Source organism: Eriocheir sinensis, chromosome 9, assembly GCF_024679095.1.
Source record: "Eriocheir sinensis breed Jianghai 21 chromosome 9, ASM2467909v1, whole genome shotgun sequence".
Taxonomy (NCBI): Eukaryota; Metazoa; Arthropoda; class Malacostraca; order Decapoda; family Varunidae; genus Eriocheir; species Eriocheir sinensis.
Genome location: NC_066517.1, coordinates 5,351,461 through 5,375,861, shown reverse-complemented (window position 1 = coordinate 5,375,861; position 24,401 = coordinate 5,351,461). Strand labels below are relative to the sequence as shown.

At 47.9% G+C, this 24,401-nt stretch overlaps 1 protein-coding gene across 1 annotated transcript in view; it reads right to left on the bottom strand.

The window, feature by feature from the left end:
* Positions 1-2,991: 2,991 nt before the first annotated feature.
* Positions 2,992-24,401, bottom strand: part of LOC126995870 (PDZ domain-containing RING finger protein 4-like) — a 32,042-nt gene continuing 10,632 nt past the window's right edge. The window contains 10 exon segments of the mRNA XM_050855767.1: positions 2,992-3,104; positions 3,107-3,404; positions 8,783-8,920; positions 12,451-12,864; positions 13,292-14,047; positions 14,395-14,572; positions 17,644-17,744; positions 18,113-18,211; positions 22,897-23,033; positions 23,036-23,141. Of these exon segments, the coding sequence (XP_050711724.1) occupies positions 2,992-3,104; positions 3,107-3,404; positions 8,783-8,920; positions 12,451-12,864; positions 13,292-14,047; positions 14,395-14,572; positions 17,644-17,744; positions 18,113-18,211; positions 22,897-23,033; positions 23,036-23,141 (2,340 nt within the window).

Sequence of the window (24,401 nt, the reverse complement as noted above, 5' to 3'; positions counted from 1 at the left end):
TAAATTTAGGGGATCAACTTTTTGCAATTATTTTTAAGAGCGGGGTAAATTTTTTTCCATTATTTCCTGAAGGCAGCTTCAAGGGGATCAATTTTGTATAATTATTTTTAAGTGCAAATTGTTGTTGGTATGGTGGCACTCTGGAAAACTTGAGTTGAGGTTTATGAAGGAAATCCTGTACTGCCAAGAGTCAAGAATGCATATCAACCTTCACCGTGGCCGAGCTTCATTCTCCTGCCACAGTTCACAAGGGGACTGTCAGGGTGGCTGCTTCAGTGTATGGAGCAGCACGACATTTACTGGTCCTTCGGTCTGGAGTCATGTTGTGAATGCCAGACAAGGAATGGTAAGTGCAGTGCAGAAGCAGATTTGAAAGTCCACCATTTTCAAAGTTATATTTCCCCCGGTTGTGATAGGTAACTGGAGTGGTGTGGCGCACGTGGACTGGCCAGCACACCCTCAGCCTTGCAGGAACAACAACAACAACAAAAAGAAGAGCTATGTAGGAAACACAACTGTGCTCAATGCTTTGAAGCCACAGAAAGTCGGATGAATGACGCTTTTGATGCGCGCGGCACAGACAAAATCCTGAAGATACAAAACCCGACCAGCGCTTGGAGGGACACGGCGGCGCCTCCAATGTGTGTGTAGACTTGATTCACTGACATGTTGATTTTTTTGCTTTTATTACACATGTAAACACCAAGTATAAAACAGTGTGTGTGTGTGTGTGTGTGTGTGTGTGTGTGTGTGTGTAGTCTTATATTTTCTTAACAGGGATGAGCTATACAAGTTATATTCAGCCTCCTGATAAATTTTTCTATACATTTCTTTATTTGTTTTTAAAGCTCTGTATGTTGTCTGCAAACACCATCTCCTCTGCTAGACTGTGTGTGTGTGTGTGTGTGTGTGTGTGTGTGTGTGTGTGTGTGCGCGCACATACATATATGATGGTGCACACGTGTGGACGAGTTGAGTGAGCAGCATTCAGTGTTATGTACAAAACTTGCTGGTGGAGCCGAGCCAAGAGTGTAATGCTCACTGGGCTGCCAGAGACTGTTCTGTGTCTCTGGCCTGGGCAGCGAGTGCATGGGAGTGGCAGCGTTTGTGGGCTGGAGGGTGTGAGGGTGGCTGTGTCTCATGGTAACTATTGGGTGCCGGCCCAGGAACACTGGCACTCATGCACTGGCTGGGAAATGCTGCGTCTTTCTGCCTGCCTGTCCACCCACCGCCCTGCCTGGGTTGTGTGGGCATGGCTTGGTCTGCCACCTCTTAGGCACCCTTTACAGTAGTGCATGTGTCAGGGAAAAACTTGAGTCATTTTGAGTGGTTATAGAAAATATTGTGCAAATAAATGATCATTTTGATACTTTATATTCAAACTTTATATTCAAGCTGAAGGTCAGTTTTCCAAAGCAGTGTTTCTCCTGACACGTGCTGCGTGCAGAGGTGCTCACAGGTGGGCAGCACACCCTGTACACACTCTTATCTTTCCAGGGTGTTGCCGGTGGCCACTCCAGGCAAGCAGGGGTGAGAACGCTGCCTTCTATCACGCTGCAGAAGGAAGAAGAGGACTTTGCCTGCCTTTGCTGCTCTGCCCCTCCACAGTGAAGGGGCAAGCATGCTTCATCTATCCCTTCACTCAGCTGCCGGGAGTGAGCGAGTGGCTGCAGTCTGTTCCTAGCATCACTCAGCATCGGAGGTGAGTGCAGCCTCTGTCTGGAGCATCGCTTCACAACAGGTGCAAATTAGGAGCCTCAACCTGTTTACAAAGGATGCACAAACCATTCTCTTTATGACACACTGCTCCATTCTCTCCTGTACAAACCACTTATTTACAAGAAACTTATGAAGAGAACTAGGTTGCACTATAGAGCTAACGTTAACAGCTGGGGTGCCGGGTGGAGGAGGGCGAGGGAGGGAGTTTGGAGTTTTTGGTAGATCAGCTGTCATTCATTATGCCTCCAGGGGTGCCCGAGGGTAGCGGTCACCATCAGCCTCAGGGTGGGGATACACACAAGACCTCGGCCAGGGAGGGAGAGCAACGGCTGGGCATCGCTGTGACTACTGAAGCGCCAACACACACACGCACACACACGAAGATGGTCTACTCAATGCAGTGAATAGCAAGGTCTCCGTAGTGAATAGCAAGTCCTCCATAGGGAACTCGCACGCTAAGCCAGGAAAGCTTGTGTCCTGGGAACAGGCTCAGCCCTAAACCATGAGGCTGCCGCTGGACACTGGCGGTGAGGGCGTGGGTGTGGAGAGTCTTGCATAAACTTTGCTCAAGGATATATTTCAGTCTCAGAATTTAAAAAAAAATTTGATAAGATTAAAATGATATTATTACATTCCTTTAAAAGCAAAACTTTGTTTTATAGTCATGTTTACTATGAAAATGTTTAGTACTACAAATTTGTTCAAGACCTGTGCAGGATACAGTGAGTGCCAAAGCAAGTGGCCTGAAGGTTCAATGATTGTCCGGTGAAGCTGAAGACTGAAAATTCTTCTCAGATGAATTTAGAAGCTGTGTTTGTAGGCAAAGGAAGTGTCTCAGTATTTACATGTTTATCAAAGTGAACATGTGGATTTTTATCACAATGAGACAGTCAATTGTTTGTATAAAACAGCAATTTTTCCTTCTGCAGGGCCAGATTATGTCTCTGAACAATGCACGTGGAGGCCCAGTGGGTGCAGGCGGCGCGGCAACGATTGCGCTGCACTCGAGAGTGAACCGAGTGAGTGTTGCCACAACCTGCTTCACTCTGAGGTTAGAGAAACAGTGTGAGCAAGGAGAGATGCTGGTGTAGTCACATGCTCTGATCTATTGTGGGTCCCTCCTCCCCTTGGGTCACCGGACCAGGCCGCACATGGCAAGTGCTTCGTGTTTAGGGGTCAGAGTGCACCTGTGCAGCGGCTGCGTCACCCAAAGGAAGGAAGCGATCGGTATCACTTATAAGTAACTCGTGTGACGCGAGGTCTTGGTGTGCCTCAGACGGTGGTGACGGAGAGGAGGCCTTTCACCAGCTGCTGGCCGGCCTGGTGTGGCGGCGGGCGGGTTGAGGCACCACGGGCGTCCCTCACTCCATAGGGGCTCCTCGCTCACGCTTCCTGGAGGACGACACTTTCCTGTGGGAGGCGTCCAGGGTGGCCGAGGTCTTCCTTCTGCTGGAGTGGTCCCGCCAGAGCGCCTGGTGAAGGCCGTTCTCGAGAGTGCTGGGACGTGGGGGCGGCTGCACGGGCTCCTCAGGGGGAAGGTGTGCTGTAGGGGCCTGGGACTGTGCTGCCTGGGGCTGGGGCTGCTGCTGTTGGTGCTGGCGACGCAGCAGCTCATGTCGCCGCCGTCGCTCTCGCTCTTTCTCCAGGTGACGCTTGCGCTCCTCCCGACTCCAGTAGCGGCCAAGCTGTGGAGGGAGAGTGGGTGAGTCACGGCTGGCCGCAGCAGGCTGGTAATGGGACGTCTAACTTTGTAAACCAACACATGACTAACACAAGTATCTGTAGTACTAGTAGAACTTGAGTTACAACAAGGTTTGGGACCAACAGGCCAGATGTAAGTCGAAATTTACATTGAAATATTATTCAAATGTCTGGGCCTTGAGTCCTCCCTACTCCCCCACCTTTGTCCTCACAAGCTTGCATCACCCCAGCCCTGCATTTGGTTGACCCTTTAGCCACACAGTGTTGTGCAATGTTACAAAATTGAGCTACCAAGTTGTGCCAAGGTGGTGGTGTTAGCCAAATGCCCCACCAAGTCACTGTGCTGTGTTGTAGGGAGGAGGGGGGGAGCACATTGCTTACAAAGGATACATTGTAGTTAAATAAGTAGTCAGTATCACCTCTGCTGCATCTTCTTACCGTCTGTGAATGTTTTGTTCAACTATGATTGCTGTTTCTGGTGAACAAACGCCTGTAAGAGCTGCTGTGGGAAGATTGTGAGATGCCACTCACAATGCCCATCAGCTTTCTTTCACCTTACGGAGCAGGCGGGCAAAGTACAACAACGAGCACAAAATGTGAAGCAGACACGGAAGCCAATGCTGCCGCACTTTGGCAAGCACAATACTGAGTTGCTACTGTAGCATCCTCAGTCTTGGGCTAGGCACAGTATTTTGTCTCCTCTGCTTGCCTGAAACATGTTGTTCAATGTGTGGGGAGTTGTGGCAGCTAATGGGTGAGCTGAATGCATCTCAGGCTTGTAAACAGTGCAGGGAACTGGGTAAACTCACTCTACCTTTGCTCAGCTAGAGTGCTAGCCAACTGGGGCATGTTGAATCTAGCAGCATGCATGTTTAGCAGACTGTAGGCCTATAAACTGATAGAGTAGCGACTAGTGACTGTAGTGTTGGAGTACTTACAGCATGAGTTTCACAGGCAACTGAGCGTGAAGCATGGGTGGACTGGCCCAGCCACTCACCCTTCCCCCTCCTGCCTCACCCAGCGTGTGTGGACAGTGGCAGGGTATGGATGGGGGGGGGAGGTAGGAAGTGTGGGATTTATATGTAAACATACAGCTGCTCTACCCACGGCAGGATATTTGAAATGTCCGCTCATTACTTAAACCAAGTATTAACTAATATTGGGCTGGTCATAAATGAGAGGTCATAATCCACTTGAGGACTACCTTTATGTACTTTGACACAGGCAGTCTTTAACAAGCTTGTAGTTCAATTGTAGTTTGTTTGCATTTTACAAAGATATAATTTGTTCATATTTAATACGGGTAGTCCTCGTTATGACGTATGTGACTTACAACCACTTGCAATTACGAACAGGCCAATAATATCAGTAATATATGGTTAAGGGTTGCCACTTCAAATATCCTGCCACGGGTAGAGCAGCCATTTGTTTACAAAGCTCCCCAACCCCATACACTGCTGTTGTCCTCCCATGCTCACCTTACCCCAGCCCACCCACACTTCCTCCTCATTTGCCTGTGGAACTCAAGCTGTGAGTACTGCTCTTGCTACAGTCAGCTATACAACCATACAGTTTGATTTACCAGACTCCATTTGGCTGGCACGTGAGTCGAAGAAGGGTGGAGTGAGTCCACAAAGTTATCTCCTCTGTTCTCAAGTCTCAGCTGTGTTGGGTTTACCTGTTAGCCCCATCACTCCCTGCAGGCAGTGGTCAGTGGGGAGGGGAGCCAAGCCAGACAGTCCATCAACTGTGCAACCAACATGGCTTCCCACAACAACAGCTCCCTCATGACATTACTGCAGCAGTCCTTATGGGCAACTGAATGAAACTTTCGCAGAAGGCAAAAAGATGCAACGAAGGTGATACTGGCCATTCATATAACTATGCGTCCTTTGTTCACAAACACTAATGCTGCTATCTTGGCAAAACTAAGACTCGGTAACTCCATTGCTTAATGTTGTACATCTTTGCACACTTAACAGGTCAACCAGATGCAGGGCTGGGGCGGGGCAAGCACATGAGGACAGAGGGGGGGCGGAGGAGGGAAGGAGGAATGGGCACACTGCTCTATTGGCAGCAGGACATTTCATTGATATTATATCATATTCCTTAATTTAAATTTTGACTTACAACCAATTTGTCTTATGACTTGCCTCTCAGAACCAAAGCCCATGGTAACCCAAGTTACCTGTACCTACCATCCATAACTAAACAACACTACTACTTGGGTGTGCTCAGTGCTACTGTCACAGTGCATGTGTGTGGTACCATTGTAAATCATTGCTGACAGAAACAGTCAACAAATAGGTGCATACACAAAGAGGGGAGGGGGCATTGCCTTAGCTTGGGGTTCCTCCGGGCAAGTTTCCATGCAGGCCCCTCCCATGGTAATTACCTCATGGCAAGCCAGACCTACTCACTTGCTCGAACCATGACTACACACCTACCCTTCCCATTCCAATCCCTTCCACACAGCCATGAGTCATGTGGGCATGCCCTTGATCTCCTCCACTCTGTACAGTCTCTCACAGAAACATCCCGGTGACAAGCAGGGTCAACTTCTGGGCTTCACAGACTATGCAGGTAATGGCTTCCAAGGAATATTTGCAGATTTGACACAAAATCATTTCAGCAATATCCCATGATTCTGTACAGGCACTTGTTACCAGAAGCATCAATCTGCCTCTTTGTCATTATTTAAAGTCCACATCTCACCGCCATAGAATATGACAGAGGAGAAGCAAATTGAAAATCCAGATCTTTGTTCTGCACAAATATCAACATCGCCATATACTCATGTTGAGTCCACAACACAGAGGGCCAAGCCAATCCACTGAGTGACTTCCTGGTAAGACCCACCAATTTTATGCACTACACTTCCAAGGTATGTAAAATTTCTGGTGACCTCGGCAAGTGACAGAGATTCAAACCTGTCATTTGTGCTCCCCATCTTACTGTATGGCTGTGAGACATGAACACTGGATAGTGGCTTGGAGAGGCGTGTTGATGCCTTTGGTACCAAGTGCCTTCGCAGGATCACAGGGTATTACTGGAAAGACTTTGTGTTGAACCAGCAACTTTCATCATGAAACTTAATCCAGGAACACAAACTCTGGCTATATGGGCACGTGGTGCACCTTCCGATCATCGATCCTGCTTATAGAGTTGTTTCAGTACGAGACAACCCTGAGTGGAGGGCACCAAGGGGGCACCCACACAACTCATGGCTGTGGTGAGGGGATTGGAATGGGAAGGTAAGGTGTATGTAGGCTTGCTCAGGGGGACTGTCCAGGGTGGAGGTGGTAAGTGAGTGCAGTGATGCCCCCCCTATGCTCCCCAATAGTTACGCAGAGATCCCACCATTCCGTTTTGATGGTGGTCATCAACGTAATGATGTCACGAACCTCCCCATATGAGAGTCCACAGTGGGAACTGGGTGTCGTTTTATCCTCCGTTGATGGCCGACACTGAACGTTTGAGAGATGAAATGGAGTTAACTTTGTCTAGCGACGGCAGCGCTGGTGACCGTGCAGTGATGTTGAATATTCTAGATGTCATGAAAATATGAAATAGAAGTACTTGGATACAAAAAATTATATTTGCATTATGTATGTCTGTTTCGTGTGATGATGAATAATTTCCTTTGAAAACTGTAAGTGTGACAGCAGCGCACACCATCGCACTATCAACCACCTTCTCTGCATCCTCCATGAGGCGGCCTCTCCAGTAACAGGCGGTACATCCAGAACCTGTGCTGCTTCCTGGCTGGCCCAGAAGCAAGTACAAGGCAGCAATCAAGACAGCGTTACCGTCCATGCGGTCTGTGCTTTGTCTGTCAACAAACTTCTCGTGACGGCATCTGTCTCGTCTGCGTTGAGCAGCCACTGGTTTTATGACATCATTGATGTCATTATCATTTACGGCCACCGACAGAACAGTACAGTGGGAACCCTGCTCTAGTTTGTAGGAGCGTACACTGCAACAAGAGACATGAGGCTCAGGGTGTGCTATAGCCTCACCCACAATATATTCAGCACCTCCCTGACCACCCCAAAAGATAATGAAGGGCTAGGGGCCCCTTCCTCCTAAAAGCAGCCAGGCACTTTTCTTAATTTCGTCATATTTGCCACATATGGCAACCATGTGCGGGCACCTCACTTGTGCGGATCAAGTCCTTCATGCCGGCTACTGGGTCACTGGCTTTCTCTGACACATAGGAGGAGGTGGGTTGACACCACCCTTTGCCTGATGCTTGCCTGCCATGGTGCATGCTCTATTTATTTTAAGTATTGTATAACAAGCACAATGAACACCATGTTTCAGGCAAGCAGAGGAGACAACAAAATACTGTGCCTAGCCCAAGGCTGAGGATGCTACAGTATCAACTCAATATTGTGCTTGCCAAAGTGTGGCAGTGGTGGCTCCTCTGTCTGCTTCACACTTTGTGCTCAGTGTTGTACTCTGCCCACCTGCTCCGTAAGGTGGATGGAAGCTGATGGGCTTTGAGAAAAAATGAAGTGTTAGCGCACTAAGGTCAAGGTAGAAGTTCAGCCGCTGCCAAGGATTCACAGCCTCCAAGTGGTGGTGTGCTCTGCTGCGTGGATTATGATGAAATTCATTCAGCCACTTGATTTTGTATTGCAATAAACTTTCACTAATTTTTTATTCTACTGTTCAGCAGAATGGCACCCACAACACATGCCTCTAGTGGCAGCACATTCCTGCAAATGATGGTAACTCAACTAGGGTAAGGTGGAGCTGGGTGCATGTGCTATAGCTGCACGTGACCTAAGTGGTCATCTCCATCTCACTGGGCCTTGAGCCTGCGGTGGGTGAGAGCTCTTTACCCCGGGACGCAGGGCCAGTGTGACATCTGGGTTACCACAGTTCATCTTCCCCAGGTTTCCCCAGGTACCCATTCATCGACCAACTCCAAAAGGAGGATGAAGAACTGGATGAGTTGTGCAGCATCTGCCAGGGCTGGGATTTGAACCCGGGCATGTGGCTTCATAGCTAGGCGCACTAACCACTGCACCACGGAGGAGTTTGGACTATGGATGACCTCGATAATTTCAATGCAGGTGAGTTAATTGTGCATTAAATGAAGACTCTTTGCAAGCCACTCCTCCACACTGTGCCCCTCCTCAGAACTGTGGTGAAGACTGTGCTCAGCTGTCCAGCCCAGCAATGTGAAACAACCATCAAGAAGTATGCAAATAAAGTTTCAGGAGTGGTCAGGTCACAACCACCTCCACAAAACCCCTTTCCCTCCTGTCCCTTTTACACCCTCCAATCCCTTAGCACCTCCCCATCCCCTCTATACCGCCTGATCACCCTCCTCCCTTCCTTACATCACCCTCACCTTCATCTCGGACATGGCATCATCGTCCGTGGTCAGTCCGGCGCGCTCCTCGTTGATCTTGATGGCACGCTCCTTCAGAATCTTGCTCCTGACGGGACGCTGCGTGATGTACCGAGTGCCATCAGGCCGACGCTTCACCTGGAGAGGATGGGGGGTGAGTTAGTGAGTGTGGTGAGGAGGAGGAAGGGGAGGTAAAGTGTAGTATTTGGGTGTGTGGTGTGAAGGAATTGGAGGAAGAGGAACATGAAGAAGAAAAGGTGTAAGGGGTAAGGTAGGGTGTGTGGTGAGGAGGAGGAAGAGGAAAAGGACAAGGAGGATGAGGTGGTAAGGTGTAAAGGGGGTAAACGTGTATTGCGGACGTCTTGTAGAAAAGTAATCTACAGTACCCTCTCGAGTTTCGCACTATCCGAGTTTCGCGATCCTCGAGTTTAGCGCTTAGTCCTAAATTCTTACCATCACGACTTTTGCACATTACCGCCACGAGCCTTGCGTTGCTTTGACATGTACGGGTCACGTCTACCCACCGTTGGCGTCATGCGTGCTGCCTTTAAAGGTGGTGTCCAACCATTGGGGCTATGGACAACCGCGGTTGCCCGTATGCCCAACCAGGAGCGAGTTAATTGTTGGTTGTCCTTATGAATGGAAAACGGTTGTGAGTACGAGCGTGGGTACCGAACGGCTGCATGTAAACAAACAGATGACGGCAGTGGCTGAGGAGTGAGGAGCAGTGGAAGATGGCCCACCAATAGACTCGTAAAATGGACTGGCAGAGCTGCTTTGCTTACTACTTAACTAACAAGATAAGAGAACACCCTGTGCTGTAGAACCACAGTCCAACAATCTCTATATCAAGTCTATGAAAATTGTAGAATTCTCGGTGTTGTTTTCCTTTTCTTCTTCTTCTTCTGATCTGTAATGCATGGCAGCGATGGTGAAAAGTAATAGTGAAAAATAACCAAAAAGGGCATAGAAAAGCAAAATCAGGGAAAGAAAAGGACAGAAAAACACCTAAGTTCAGGGTGAAGTGTACAAGTGTGCACTGTTAAGTAACTAAGGGGCGCTTTCACAGTTACTTTGTTTTGATCGTTACCAATGGTGGCGATCACCGCTTAGTATTTCACGTGAAACTGGCCGATGGGGTAGTGGTGGCTGCAGACGAAGCGAGAGATGTTGAGAGTGTGTGGTAAGTGCGGGGCTAGGCTAACCCCGCAGCCGCCACTACCCGATCAGCCAGTTTCACGTGGAAATACTAAAGCAGCGATCGCCGCCATTGGTAACGATCAAAACAAACAAAATGACTGTGAAAGCGGCCCTAAGTGCATGTTGTGAAGAATAAAAGTGTGGAGAAGGAGGACCTAAGAAGTGATACAAAGCATTACAAGTCAAAAGAAGAAGTTCCACTACACTGGCCAGTGTTGCGAGAAATATCTCCCCGATGAAATTAGTCATTCTTCTGTCCACCACGCATGCACGCTGTGGGAATACACAGCTTTAAAAGTATTAATTTGCCTGGTTTTGTTCTAGTCTGTCCGCTTGTGATCTTTGTGAGCGCTGAGGGAAATATGGAAACAGCAAGCAAGTTGAACCTCTCTGCGAGCTATTTTGCGGCGGCGGCAGCGGTTTACGTTCAATTTCATGATTTTTGACAGAAAGAGTTAGCAGATTATTTCATAACACACAGAAAACTTCCAGAAAAATATAGGTTTGTCCAACTGTCCCACGGGTGACCGCTAGCGACCGCCCTTACTTTAGCAGACGACACCACGTGGATCACAAGCGTGTATTCAGAACTGCCAGCCAATTGTAAGGCAGCCGCCTTCAACTGGGGCTTAAAAACAATCTGTTCTTACTTCACATTTTCTGCCTGTTAACAAGGTACGTATTTTGAGATAAACAAGGGAGTAAAGTTGAAAAAATCGTGATAACAAGGGAGTAAAGTTGGAAAAAGTCATTATTTTCCACGGGTCGGCAGAACCAATAAGCGCTTTTACATGGATTTCAATACCTCGAGTTTCGCGATCCTTGAGTTCAGCGTCATACCTTCGGAATGAAGCAAGCGCGAAACTCGAGAGGGTACTGTAGTGTGAAACTGTCTCCCTAAGGCTGTGTTTTGTTCAATGGAGGAATTAGTGTGTGGTGAGGAGGAGGATGATTAAAGAGAGTACCTGTTATGAGTAGGGGGTAATTAACCCCTAAAGGGCCGGAGGCGGCTATAGCCGCTTTTCCACGGAAGGGCCGGGGGCGGTTATAGCCGCTTTGCTTTTTTCGCGCTAAATTTATTTACTTTTCGGTAATTTTCGATGACCATTCGTTGGCAACACTGCCAGAGATATGTTTAGGTAGGCTACTGCTTCAGAATCTTGCCCGCTCTCACGATGGACAGGCGTACTGACACGGATTCTGACGCGTCCGATTTCCTGCCAGACCCTGCCGAGCCCAGCAGAGCAACACGAGAATGAGAAGAGTATGCTACAATGACTCCCAAACCACACATCACAAGACTGTGTTACATAGAGAAAGCTTAGAGTATTGACTATATATAAGAATTAGAGCATGGGGGCATCCGTTTTCATTACGCACTAGTCAAGGCCACATGTTTAAACGCACGCAGAGCGGGCAAGAGCCTCGCTAACTCCAAAAGTCTCTCCTCTTCAACTCAATATTTCTCCAAAACCACAGCACATAGAAACGTTTTCATGCAATAATTAAAAAGAAGAAGAGTTGATGATGACTATGACGACAAAGTAATTTGTTATTGCATTGTAGTTCAGCAGAATCAAGTGTGTGAATATAGGCTATTTTCGGTGTTTGGTGCTGAGGTGCCGGTCCTGTGGATGTTGTAGATGACCACCCAGGCCGGCCCTTTAGGGGTTAAGGGTACAAGCAGTGTACAAGAGTGTATTGCGGATGTCTTATATTAAATTAATCTAGTGTTAAGATGACCAAGGTTAAGTTTTGTTTGATGGAGGAATAAATTTTAGACCCCAGATAACAATGCATTTAAAAGTAGACACCTAAACTTAATATTAAAAAAACTGTTCAGAAGCTCTTACTTTTTAATGAGTCTAATCAGTGAGTTCAACAGAGGAATAAATTGAAGCCTGAAACCTGAACCTGAACTTGATTAAAATTGTTCAGAAAATTTTACACAATTATGTGCAGCAGTTCCACATATTTCTAAGTGACATTTTCCCTGTGTTGAAGGAGACTCTGATAACAGTAGACTTTTGGAGGGAAAGCACAGTGTCTGCCCTCCACTATGTTTTGGTTGCCACAGCATCAATACCATGCTCTGCCTCAAAGTATTTATCATTGCTGTCCTGTGAACCAAAGGCTTGAAAGTGTCAACCCTGTTTGAAGATTTGATCAAAACTGAATAGCGAATAATCTTTGTCGTAATTACTACAACTATTGTATCTAGTGCTATTATTGTTATTACCTTTATCTAATAGAAGTCATGCTATGAGAAGTACATTTGTAACACTTTATTGGCTCTACTACTACTACTACTACTACTACTACTACTACTATTACAACTACTTCCACTACTTACAACTAGTACTACCATGCCTTACCTTCCACTCCATCTTGAGGTTCATTGGCCCTACTACTGCTACTATTACAACTACCAGTGCCACTACTGCTCTACTACTACCACTACGCCTCACCTTCCACTCCATCTTGACGGGCTGGTCATGGTGGGCTCTTGGCGGGGCGCGGGGGGGCAGGCCGCGTGGGGTGGAGGTGGGGGTGGAGGGGGCGCTGGTGTCCCTGGTGAGGGCCTGCCGGAAGAGCTGCTGCTGGAGCCAGATGGTCTGCTGCAGATTAGCGGCGTTGGTGTACATGGTCTGGGCCGGCAGGAAGGTCACGTAATTCCTGTTGCTCTCCGTGTCTGGGGGAGCACCGGGGGGCTTGTGTGTGGGGGGATGGGGGGGTGGGGCGGTGGAGGCGTGGTCCGAGTCCTGACTCCGCCCCGCACCGCTGCTCTTCTGTGGGAGGGACGCATGGAGGGGCGGAAGCCTCATGCAGCGGCGGCAGCTGTCACAGGAGATGGCGGAGTATGTGTCCGACTCAAGGCTCACCTGAGAGGAGGAGGAGGAGGAGGAAAGTGAGGATTGGGCCAGCTGCTGCTGGTGCTGGTGGAACACTTGGCTGAAGGTGCAGCGAGTCTTTGTGTGAAGAAATGAATCAAAAGAGAACATGCAGCCATACCACCCCACTCACTCATTTGTCACAAAAGCGATATGTTGCACTCATACATGCACACAACCCACACCCACTCACCCACTTACACACACACACACACACACACACACACACACACACACACACACACACATTGGTGAAAATAATTACTAAATTGTTTTTACCTGAGATAGAAAGTAAAGGACTTTGTTTCGTCCATGCGCTAATGTACTGATAGCGATTGAATTGAATTGCTGCTCCGCCCCACCAGTGCCACCACTGGCCTGACTCAGGGAGTGTGGCCTCGGGGTGCCTGGTGCCTACCTGGAGTGACTGGTCGTGTGTGGGCGGGCAGAGGGTGAGGGTGGACTGCCTGAGGGCGGGGTCCTGGCCGAGGCTCAGTTCCAGTGTGGGGGGCTGGTGGGTGCTCCCGGTGGAGTCCCCGGTGTTGTAGGCGGAGGAGGAGTCCCGCTCCTCCTGGGGCTTCGGGGGGGTTGGTGATGGCTTGGTGGAAGGGGGGGAGCGAGGGTGAGGGTTCTCCCTCATCCACTTCTCCACGGACTGTTTCCGCTCTGCCGCCCGCCGCTCACGCACACTGCCGCCGCTGCTGCTGCTGGTGCCGCTGCCCCGGCCTGCCCGGCCAGACTGGGCCGGCTGGGGCTGCAGGGCCTTCTGGTGGCCCTGGGGCCGGGGCTGGGTGCTGGCGCGGCCTGGCGTGCGGCGGCGGCCGCTGCCGCCACCGCCGGGTTCATACGGGACACAGTAGATTGGCTCGTCAGACTCACTCACGTCTGGGATGGACTCGTAGATGTGCTCCGACTCTGAGCCAGGGGGCGGCGGCGGCCTGGCTGGCGGCCGCCCAGAGACTGACCCTTTGGCTGGAGACCGTTTTTGTTGCTGCAGTGCCTGCTGCTGCTGCTTCTGCTGCACTTCAAGAGGAACCTTGTACGGGGCCTCCACCTCCTTGGGGCCGCCCCGCCGCTCTGCTTCCAGCTCCTCGCACTCCTGGGCCAGCTCTGCCATCTTCTCCCCCAGCACGGCCATCTCCCGCTCCATCGTGCCGGCGCCAGCGACCTGCACCTGCAAGACACAATGATAGCGTGGGTGGATGTTTGTGTGTTTGTTGTGTGTATGTTTGTTTTCTCTATACAACAAATTCTAATTACTGAAAACTTGGCAAGGGCTTATGACAAGTGGGGATATTTTATTCTATTTTTTTCAAATTTAATTGCATGATGAGGCACCTTCCTGCTGCCCTCAGAAAGGTGTTAACAGTAAGGCTGCACACTGAATACTAGAGAGCACATCTTATAGTGGTGAATGAGTCCTGCCAGCGCAGCGGTGATCAAACTCCAGAGTCACTGCACTGTGCCTGACAATGCCACCCAGCCTCCAGGTATGGCTGTGGGCAGGTTGATGAGCCTCACCTGTGAGCCTCTAGAGGAGGTGGAGGATGTGGAGGAGTCTCTCTTGGTCGGTTTCCGTTCACAGGAGGAGGAAGTGGAGGAGGAGGAAGAGCGGGTGGTGCTGGCGTGGGCCGAGTCCTCCTGGGAGACCTTTTTGCTGTCGCCGCTGTTGCTGCTGCGCATGGACAGCACCGGGGACCTGCGGAGAAGGGAATGTTGTTAATGCTGCTGCTGATACTCTGCACCCTTTACTTCAGCTTAATTTCTTTATTCTTAGTTGACTTGTTAATTTACTAATCCCAGAAAGCTCTATTCAAACTATACATACTTAAAGCAGGGGCGGATCCAGAAAATCAATTTGGGGGGGGGACCCCCGACGGTAAAATTTCATAAGTTAGCGACAGCCTCAAAACTGCGAAGACCAATGGATAGTGATGGCAGTTCTTTGCTTAAAATCCGTAGCTCCCGAGCAATCAACGCATATGTGACAAATGAATTTTTCTTGTACATAATGAAGTGCAATCAATATTTAAGCTGGCAAGCAATAACAAGAAACAAATCAAATTGTACATTCGACCAGTGAAAGGCAGATCTGAACAGGAAGAAATCATCACCATACGAGCATTTGAAAAAAACTAAACGTTTATTTCAATGTGTAAGCAGCAAGGGTGATCATAATACAGGTCATATATGAATTACAAACCTAACCTTTACAAAAAAGAGTTAATAGGTAAAATTAGACACAGCTGAAGATAAAAAGGAATTCTTATAGGGCTTCTTTTACATGGAATTGAGGTAACACATTTGCAAAGATTGGCTGATCTAAAGAAATATATTTACAAATTCCCAAGTATTCAACAAGTGCCTCACTAAGCAAAGAGTAGTCGGCGTTTTTTTTCGGCGAATTTGCTTATCACTCTCGACTGAAATGGGGATATCATAGTGGACAGAGAGGAGGGCAAGTCCGTTCAGGCGCTCTTGGCCGACGGTATTCCTCAGACAGGTTTTTCAGCTTTTCAATGCTGAGAAAGACCTCTCGGCTTCCGCGTTGGAGACTGGAAGTGTCAACAGAGTTTTCAAGAGAATGGCGAGATTGTGGAACATGCTGGTGCTGGCGTGTGCCTGGGCTTCTTTGATAGTTTGGAAGACTGGAACAGATAATGCCCAGCGCTCCGCTTCCGCCATCACGAGTGTCAGGGATTCGATGTCGAGCTCGTAAAGCTTCGCCGCTTGAAGCACAGCCGCAACATCCATTTCAGGGCCTTTGAGGAGTTGCTTGAGCTGAAGTGCGACAGGCACTGTATCGTCGCCAAACAGACTCTTCAACTCAGCCAAGACGTGGTCCACGAACGGAATGTACACCGCCCAGTGATAGTACTCCTCAGCATTCTCACCCGGAACATTTGATCGCTGGGTCTGTCGTCCACATAGTTGTGGCACAGGGATGGTGTCATGCGATGACCCCACCTTGACCAAAAGCTCTTTCGCTTTCATGAACACGTCATGGAAATGATTCTCCGCATCTGCTCTGAACTTGGCAAAAATGGTCTCGATGCCACGAATCATGGCATAGGCTGACACCAGGTCACCATCTTTTCTCTGAAGAGTTCGGCTCGGCTCGAGAGTATGCGCCAATATACACTCCACTACAACCAGTCCAACGAGAAAGCGGGGAACACGTATGGCAATGAAGACCCCAGCAGTGGCGTCAAGTTCTTCCTCAGGAAAACAGCGATGACAGGCAGAAATTCAACGAAAACCAGCACTGCGTCATGCCTCTCAATCCACCTGGTGGGGCACAGGGGAACAAGCTTTTCGCGCTTGGCCGAGGTAAGCTTGACAACCTCTGTGAAGCGGAGATTGCGCATATTCGAAGAATGAACGAAGTTGTACACCTCGGTCAGTGTTTGAAGAGCGATCTTCACTTCTTTGACGTCACACGCCTTCGTCAGTACTACATTCTGCCGGTGGTTAAAGCAGTGGATTGGCTTGGCCAGGGTGTAGGCCTACTTCTTCATGAGTACTGCAGCACACCCTTTGAATTTTCCCATCATGGCACTTGCTCCATTGAAACCAAGTCCCCTGCACTTGGCCATGTCCAATCCGAGGTCTTCAACGGTGCGCAAAAGGAGCCAGGCTAAACCTTTACCGGTGAGGTCTTGGGCGTGCACAAAGGCAAGGAAGTCTTCCCTTATTTCCTCTTTGAAGTGCCGAATGATGATAGTGGCCTGCACTAAAATTCACTTTCTGCTTGCATGTGAGGAATGTCACAAAGATTTTTTCCTAGGCCTTTAAATCTTGCTCTATAATATTCAATATACGATTCCATAATTTAAATACTGAAAATAAATAGAGAAAATCCTGAGTTCTCCAGAAATGCAACAGAAAGGTAACAGTTTTCGTTTTGACTCTCAGAAAGTGGAAATTTTAGCAGATGGGGGGGGGGAGTATATAGATTGTTAGATGAGTGCGGGGCCCATAAAAACGCGGGGCCCTGGGCATGTGCCCGTTGTGCCCTGACCCTGCAGGAGTGAAAAATTACATCAGACACCGAAAAAATTTAAATCTTGCCTGAGCATCCCGTCCACCTCCGCATAGTAAGGCCCAAGGAACCTAAAGATAAGGAATTTTTTAAAGTTTGAAGGACAACATCCAGAGCTATCTAGCGGCAGCTGGCTTCATCCCCAGCTCTCTAGATTTTTAGGGGTATCTTAAATATATTTCATGTTTTCTTAATTCATGGATATTTCAAATGTTTCAGCTATCCTAATATTTTTTTGGGGGGGCCCGGGCTATCTCATCTGGCTCCCCACGCCCGTATCCGTGCCTGCATATGCCTACAGCCGACGACACATTCCATATTATAGTTGCAGCACATTTATAAGCGAGTCAGTTTTGTACCCACTATCCACATACACTCAAGATTTTCTGGGAGGCCTGCCCCTGCCCCCCCTGTATCCGCCCCTGACTTAAAGAGCTTGTGGTACAGCCTTTAAAAACTTTCAATTTATCTACAGATTTCCAAGTGTCAGTCGTTAAAAGTGACAAACAGATCAACAGAACCAACGAGCAATGCCTTGAAAAGTGGGTAAAAAAGACAAATCAGCCACATTTTTTGTTAAGACTAATACGACATTTAAAAAATCAGGCGTATGTCTATTTGTACACTTGCTCGTTCCATAAAGCTCTATTCAAACCAAACACACTCCCACCAATACAGGAAAACACTGACAACACGACACCCATTGTCTTGCCTCCCAGCTGACTGACCTGCTTGTGAGGAACTCCGAGTTGGCCTCCAGCAGCTCCACCTCCTCCTCCTCCTCCACCACGTCCTCCAGCACCTCGCCCTCCACCAGGTCATCCTCGTCCTGGGGGGAAAGGCGACGGTCAACACAAGAACAGTCAGATAAAACGGTCAGTGAGGAAAAAGTTGGAGAAAGTCAAAGTCAAACAGTCAAAAAGTTGGAGAAAATCAAAGAAAATTAGTCAAAAAGTTGGAGAAAATCATAGAAAATTAGTCAAAAAGTTGGAGAAAAACAAAGTAAAAAAGTAAAAGTAAATAAGTGAGAAAAATCACCTTTCCTTGTAATCAAACATACACCACATCACATCACCACACACAGCACACACACACACCACCACATCACTACACACATACACACCACCACATCACCACACACATACACACCACACACACACACACACACCACACCACAACCAAGACTCGAGGACTCACGTAATACTGGGTGCGGGAGACTAGCAGACTGACCCTCGTGCCACAGCCAGCAAAGAGCTCCTCGGTCTGAGCCTTGGTAGTGAGCTCCACACCATTGATCTGAAGGCAGAAAGGAAGGTTGGTCATCTATATTTCTTACAGCACAAGAAGACAGATCAAGGGACACATTCTTATAACAATGCAGGGCTTACACATTCATAATATGGCTTTAGTGGAGGTTGTGTTAGTGTTTCCATGGGTTGTGTTATGAGCCTGGTGATAGATAACCCAGCAGCAGCGACGGGCCAAATTTGTGCCATGATATAAACCCCCCAAAATAGATGATACATAAACTGATCACAAATGCTTTGATATATATTATGAAATGGTTTGTGTGAGTGATGATTTTTTCTCATTTTTCTCGCTTAGAGGGACCATTAAGAAACATTATCCCCGCTGCTACTGGGTTAATTGACAAGGCTTCTGCACCATGAATGTGAAGACACGCTGATGAGAACCCGTTTAATCTCCTCTGTGGTCTTAGGAAATGTTTGCTGTGAGAACCGAGAGTGTCTGAGAATACGAACCCAAGTGCTATGCCAAGAAAAATAGGGCCTGTAATTCGCTGGTTCCACACACAAAGAAAATATGAGAAAATGGTAAAACAAGATGACAAATAGGTGAGGAAAAGACAAAAAACATGAAAAAATGGCAAAAAAAATAATGATAAAAAGGTGAATAATGAGAAAAAGGGAGAAAAATGAAAAAATGGCAAAAAAAATAATGATAAAAAGGTGAATAATGAGAAAAAGGGAGAAAAATGAAAAAATGGCAAAAAAATAATGATAAAAAGGTGAATAATAAGAAAAAGGGAAAAAAAAGAAAAAATAGCAAAAAATAATTATAAAAAAGTGAATAATGAGAAAAGGGAAAAAAAAAAAAAAATGGCAAAGAAAAAAAAAAATAGAAAATCGTGAAAAAAAAAAAAATTACTGTCATCATCACATCACATCCTTCACCACAACCACCACCACAATACTTCCACCACACCACTATCACCACCCTCTTACAAACTGCCACCACCACCAGCACCACCCATATCACCACCACCACCACCCATGACAAATCATCACATTATATTCATGAGCCCAGCAATGTCCACTCAACCCCAAGACGAAGGCTTAGGGTGACCCACACATAAACTTCTGTGCTAAGAATGTGCTTGAGAAATATGAATGTGCCTTGGGGCCTAAACTAACTAGGGTGCATGTAGGCCTATTACTAACCTTACCTACCTAACTGTTCTACATTTCTCTGTTTTCTGCTGCTTTGTTTTGCCTTGTATTCTGTCTTGCCCTGCTTTCTGCTTTTTCTTTTCTATTTTCATTCTATACTTCTATATATTCTTGTTTCCTATTTTCTTTTTCTATTTCTATCTATGTTCCCTTCTTTTCCCTTCAATGCTATTCTCTTATCTTCCCTTCCCTGCTGTTCATTTATCTTCCCTTCCCTGCTGTTCTCTTCTCTTCCCTTCCCTGCTGTTCTCTTCCCTTAACTGCTGTTCTCTTCCCTTCCCTGCTGTTCTCTGCTCTTCCCTTCCCTGCTGTTCCCTTCCCTGCTGTTCTCTGCTCTTCCCTTCCCTGCTGTTCTCTTTACTTCCCTGCTGTTCTCTTTTCTTCCCTGCTGTTCTCTTCCCTTCCCTGCTGTTCTCTTCTCTTCCTTTCCCTGCTGTTCTCTTCCCTTCCCTGCTGTTCTCTGCTCTTCCCTTCCCTGCTGTTCTCTGCTCTTCCCTTCCCTGCTGTTCTCTTTTCTTCCCTGCTGTTCTCTTCCCTTCCCTGCTGTTCTCTTCTCTTCCCTTCCCTGCTGTTCTCTTCCCTTCCCTTCCCTGCTGTTCTCTGCTCTTCCCTTCCCTGCTGTTCTCTTTTCTTCCCTGCTGTTCTCTTTTCTTCCCTGCTGTTCTCTTCCCTTCCCTGCTGTTCTCTTCTCTTCCCTTCCCTGCTGTTCTCTTCCCTTCCCTTCCCTGCTGTTCTCTTCCCTTCCCTGCTGTTCTCTGCTCTTCCCTTCCCTGCTGTTCTCTGCTCTTCCCTTCCCTGCTGTTCTCTTTTCTTCCCTGCTGTTCTCTTTTCTTCCCTGCTGTTCTCTTCCCTTCCCTGCTGTTCTTTTTTCTTCCCTGCTGTTCTCTTCCCTTCCCTGCTGTTCTCTTCCCTTCCCTTCCCTGCTGTTCTCTGCTCTTCCCTTCCCTGCTGTTCTTTTTTCTTCCCTGCTGTTCTCTTCCCTTCCCTGCTGTTCTCTTCCCTTCCCTCCCCAGCTGTTCTCTGCTCTTCCCTTCCCTGCTGTTCTTTTTTCTTCCCTGCTGTTCTCTTCCCTTCCCTTCCCTCCTCTGCTGTTCTCTTCCCTTCCCTCCCCTGCTGTTCTCTGCTCTTCCCTTCCCTGCTGTTCTCTGCTCTTCCCTTCCCTGCTGTTCTCTTCCCTTCCCTGCTGTTCTCTTTTCTTCCCTGCTGTTTTCTTCCCTTCCCTGCTGTTCTCTTTTCTTCCCTGCTGTTCTCTTTTCTTCCCTGCTGTTCTCTTTTTTTCCCTTCCCTGCTCTTCTCTTCCCTTCCCTGCTGTTCTCTTCCCTTCCCTGCTGTTCTCTTTTCTTCCCTGCTGTTTTCTTCCCTTCCCTGCTGTTCTCTTTTCTTCCCTGCTGTTCTCTTTTTTTCCCTTCCCTGCTGTTCTCTTCCCTTCCCTGCTGTTATCTCTTCTTCCCTGCTGTTCTCTTTTTTTTCCCTTCCCTGCTGTTCTCTTTTTTTCCCTGCTGTTCTCTTTTTTTCCCTTCCCTGCTGTTCTCTTCCCTTCCCTGCTGTTCTCTTTTTTTCCCTGCTGTTCTCTTTTTTTCCCTTCCCTGCTGTTCTCTTTTTTTCCCTTCCCTGCTGTTCTCTTTTTTTCCCTGCTGTTCTCTTTTTTTCCCTTCCCTGCTGTTCTCTTCCCTTCCCTGCTGTTCTCTTTTTTTCCCTTCCCTGCTGTTCTCTTTTTTTCCCTTCCCTGCTGTTCTATTCCCTTCCCTGCTGTTCTCTTCCCTTCCCTGCTGTTCTCTTTTTTTCCCTTCCCTGCTGTTCTCTTTTTTTCCCTTCCCTGCTGTTCTCTTTTTTTCCCTTCCCTGCTGTTCTCTTTTTTTCCCTTCCCTGCTGTTCTCTTCCCTCCCCTGCTGTTCTCTTTTTTTCCCTTCCCTGCTGTTCTCTTTTTTTCCCTTCCGTGCTGTTCTCTTTTTCCCTTCCTGCTGTTCTCGTGCTTTCCCTGCTGTTCTCTTTTTTTCCCTTCCCTGCTGTTCTCTTTTTTTCCCTTCCCTGCTGTTCTCTTCCCTCCCCTGCTGTTCTCTTTTTTTCCCTTCCCTGCTGTTCTCTTTTCTTCCATGCTGTTAACTTTTCTTCCCTTCCCTGCTGTTCTCTTTTTTTCCCTTCCCTGCTGTTCTCTTTTTTTCCCTGCTGTTCTCTTTTTTTCCCTTCCCTGCTGTTCTCTTTTCTTCCCTGCTGTTATCTTTTCTTCCCTGCTGTTCTCTTCCCTCCCCTGCTGTTCTCTTTTTTTCCCTTCCCTGCTGTTCTCTTTTTTTCCCTGCTGTTCTCTTTTCTTCCCTGCTGTTCTCTTCCCTCCCCTGCTGTTCTCTTTTTTTCCCTTCCCTGCTGTTCTCTTCCCTTCCCTGCTGTTCTCTTTTCTTCACTTATGTGATCTTTTGTTCTCTACTCTGCTGTTCTCTTTTTTTATCGTCCCTGCTGTTCTCTTCCCTTCCCTGCTGTTCTCTTTTCTTCCCTGCTGTTATCTTTTCTTCCCTCCCCTGCTGTTCTCTTTTCTTCCCTTCCCTGCTGTTCTTTTTTTTTTTCCCTTCCGTGCTGTTCTCTTTTTTTCCCTTCCCTGCTGTTCTCTTTTTTTCCCTTCCCTGCTGTTCTCTTTTTTTCCCTTCCCTGCTGTTATCTTTTCTTCCCTCCCCTGCTGTTCTCTTTTCTTCCCTCCCCTGCTGTTCTCTTTTCTTCCCTCCCCTGCTGTTCTCTTTTTTTCCCTTCCCTGCTGTTCTCTTTTTTTCCCTTCCCTGCTGTTCTCTTCTCTTCCCTTCCCTGCTGTTCTCTTTTCTTCCCTGCTGTTATCTTTTTTTCCCTTCCCTGCTGTTCTCTGCTCTTCCCTTCCCTGCTGTTCTCTTTTCTTCCCTGCTGTTATCTTTTTTTCCCTTCCCTGCTGTTCTCTTTTTTTCCCTTCCCTGCTGTTCTCTTCTCTTCCCTTCCCTGCTGTTATCTTTTCTTCCCTGCTGTTATCTTTTCTTCCCTCCCCTGCTGTTCTCTTTTTTTCCCTTCCCTGCTGTTCTCTTCTCTTCCCTTCCCTGCTGTTCTCTTTTCTTCCCTGCTGTTCTCTGCTCTTCCCTTCCCTGCTGTTCTCTTCTCTTCCCTTCCCTGCTGTTCTCTTCTCTTCCCTTCCCTGCTGTTCTCTTTTCTACCCTGCTGTTCTCTGCTCTTCCCTTCCCTGCTGTTCTCTTCTCTTCCCTTCCCTGCTGTTCTCTTTTCTTCCCTGCTGTTCTCTGCTCTTCCCTTCCCTGCTGTTCTCTTTTCTTCCCTGCTGTTCTCTTCCCTTCCCTGCTGTTCTCTTTTCTTCCCTGCTGTTCTCTTCCCTTCCCTGCTGTTCTCTTTTCTTCCCTGCTGTTCTCTTTTCTTCCCTGCTGTTCTCTTTTCTTCCCTGCTGTTCTCTTTTCTTCCCTGCTATTCTCTTTTCTTCCCTGCTGTTCTCTTTTCTTCCCTGCTGTTCTCTTTTCTTCCCTGCTCTTCTCTACCCTTCTCTGTACTCACCTGCAAGATCTGGTCGCCTATCCTCAGCCTGCCGTCCCTGCTCGCCACCGTCCCCTGCTCAATCTGGGACACGAGGACCTCCGTCACCACGCCCTTGCTGCCCTGCCCCCCATCGCCCCTGCCCTCGTCCTCTGCTGCCCTGGGTCCTGCTCCGCTACGTGCGTGGGCGGGGGGGCGGGGGCGTTGCTGTAGTAGAGGGTGAGGCCGAGTTTCTCATTCTCCGTGGTGCGTTCCAAGATGATCTCCTGAAGGGAAAGAGTGACTGGTTAGGAGGGTTTGGGTGGGAGGGAGAGAGGGGGGGAGGGAGGGAAAGTGGGGGGAAGGGAGGGAAAGAAGAGGGTGGGAGGGAGGGAAGTAAGGGAAGGAAATGAAAGTTATAAGTACAAATGTTAGGTAGGTATTTAGTCTCTCTCTCTCTCTGAACGTCCGAAGCATCGTGCGCGGTCTCTGAGCTCCTGATGAAACACTTACTGCCATCTTCTCCAACATTTCGTGACTCACACATCCACATTTTTTTAGGCTTTGGTAGAGGTTGTGTTAGTATTTCCATGAGCCTAGTGACAGTCTGACAAGGCCTCAACACCATGAACGTAGAAAACCACTCATGTGAAGCCGACTAATCTCTTTTGTGACTTTGGAACTAATTGTGGGAGCCGAAAGCGTCTGACCATACCGACCTTACACACACAGATTTGGCAAGGCTTTCGTAGAGGTTGAGTTAATACTATTTCCATGGGTAGTTTTATGGGCCTAGAGATAGTTTGACAAGGCTCCTACACCATGAACGTTAAAACACTTATGACAAACCGACTAGATGCTGAGCGAGCCGAATGCGTCTGAGAATATGAACTGAAGTGACTGAGCGATCGTTTGAAGGTTCGGCTCGGTTCGATTTCGGTTCAGACGACTTTAAGAAGTTTACTTGAATAGTGAGAGGCCACAATTAGTGTCTCATACAGGTAAGTTAAGAGGAATATATAAAGAGAATAGAATCAGCCTCTCTCTCTCTCTCTCTCTCTCTCTCTCTCTCTCTCTCTCTCTCTCTCTCTCTCTCTCTCTCTCTCTCTCTCTCTCTTATTCCTTAACCTCCTTCCTTTACCCATTCCTCCTCCTCCTCCTCCTCCTATCCTCTGATCCATTTTCCTCTCTACTTTCTCTTTTCGTTTTCATTGACATTTTCATTTTATTATTATTTCTTCCTCTTCTTTTTCTTCTTCTTCTGCTTCTTTTTCCTCCTCCTCCTCCTCCTCCTCTTCCTCCTCCTCTTCCTCCTCCTCCTCCTCCTGTTGTTCGCTTGCCAGGCCGCCATCCATCCTTCCCTCAACCCAAGACAAAAAAAAAAAAGATTATTCTAACTTCCAGACTTGGTAAACGTGTCCATTAGAGAGATGAAGGTGTGTGTGTGTGTGTGTGTGTGTGTGTGTGTATGGAGGAAGAGGTAAGTTTGAGGAGGAGGAAGGGGAAGAGGAAAAAAGGAGGAGGAGGTAAAAGAGAAGGAGAAGTTT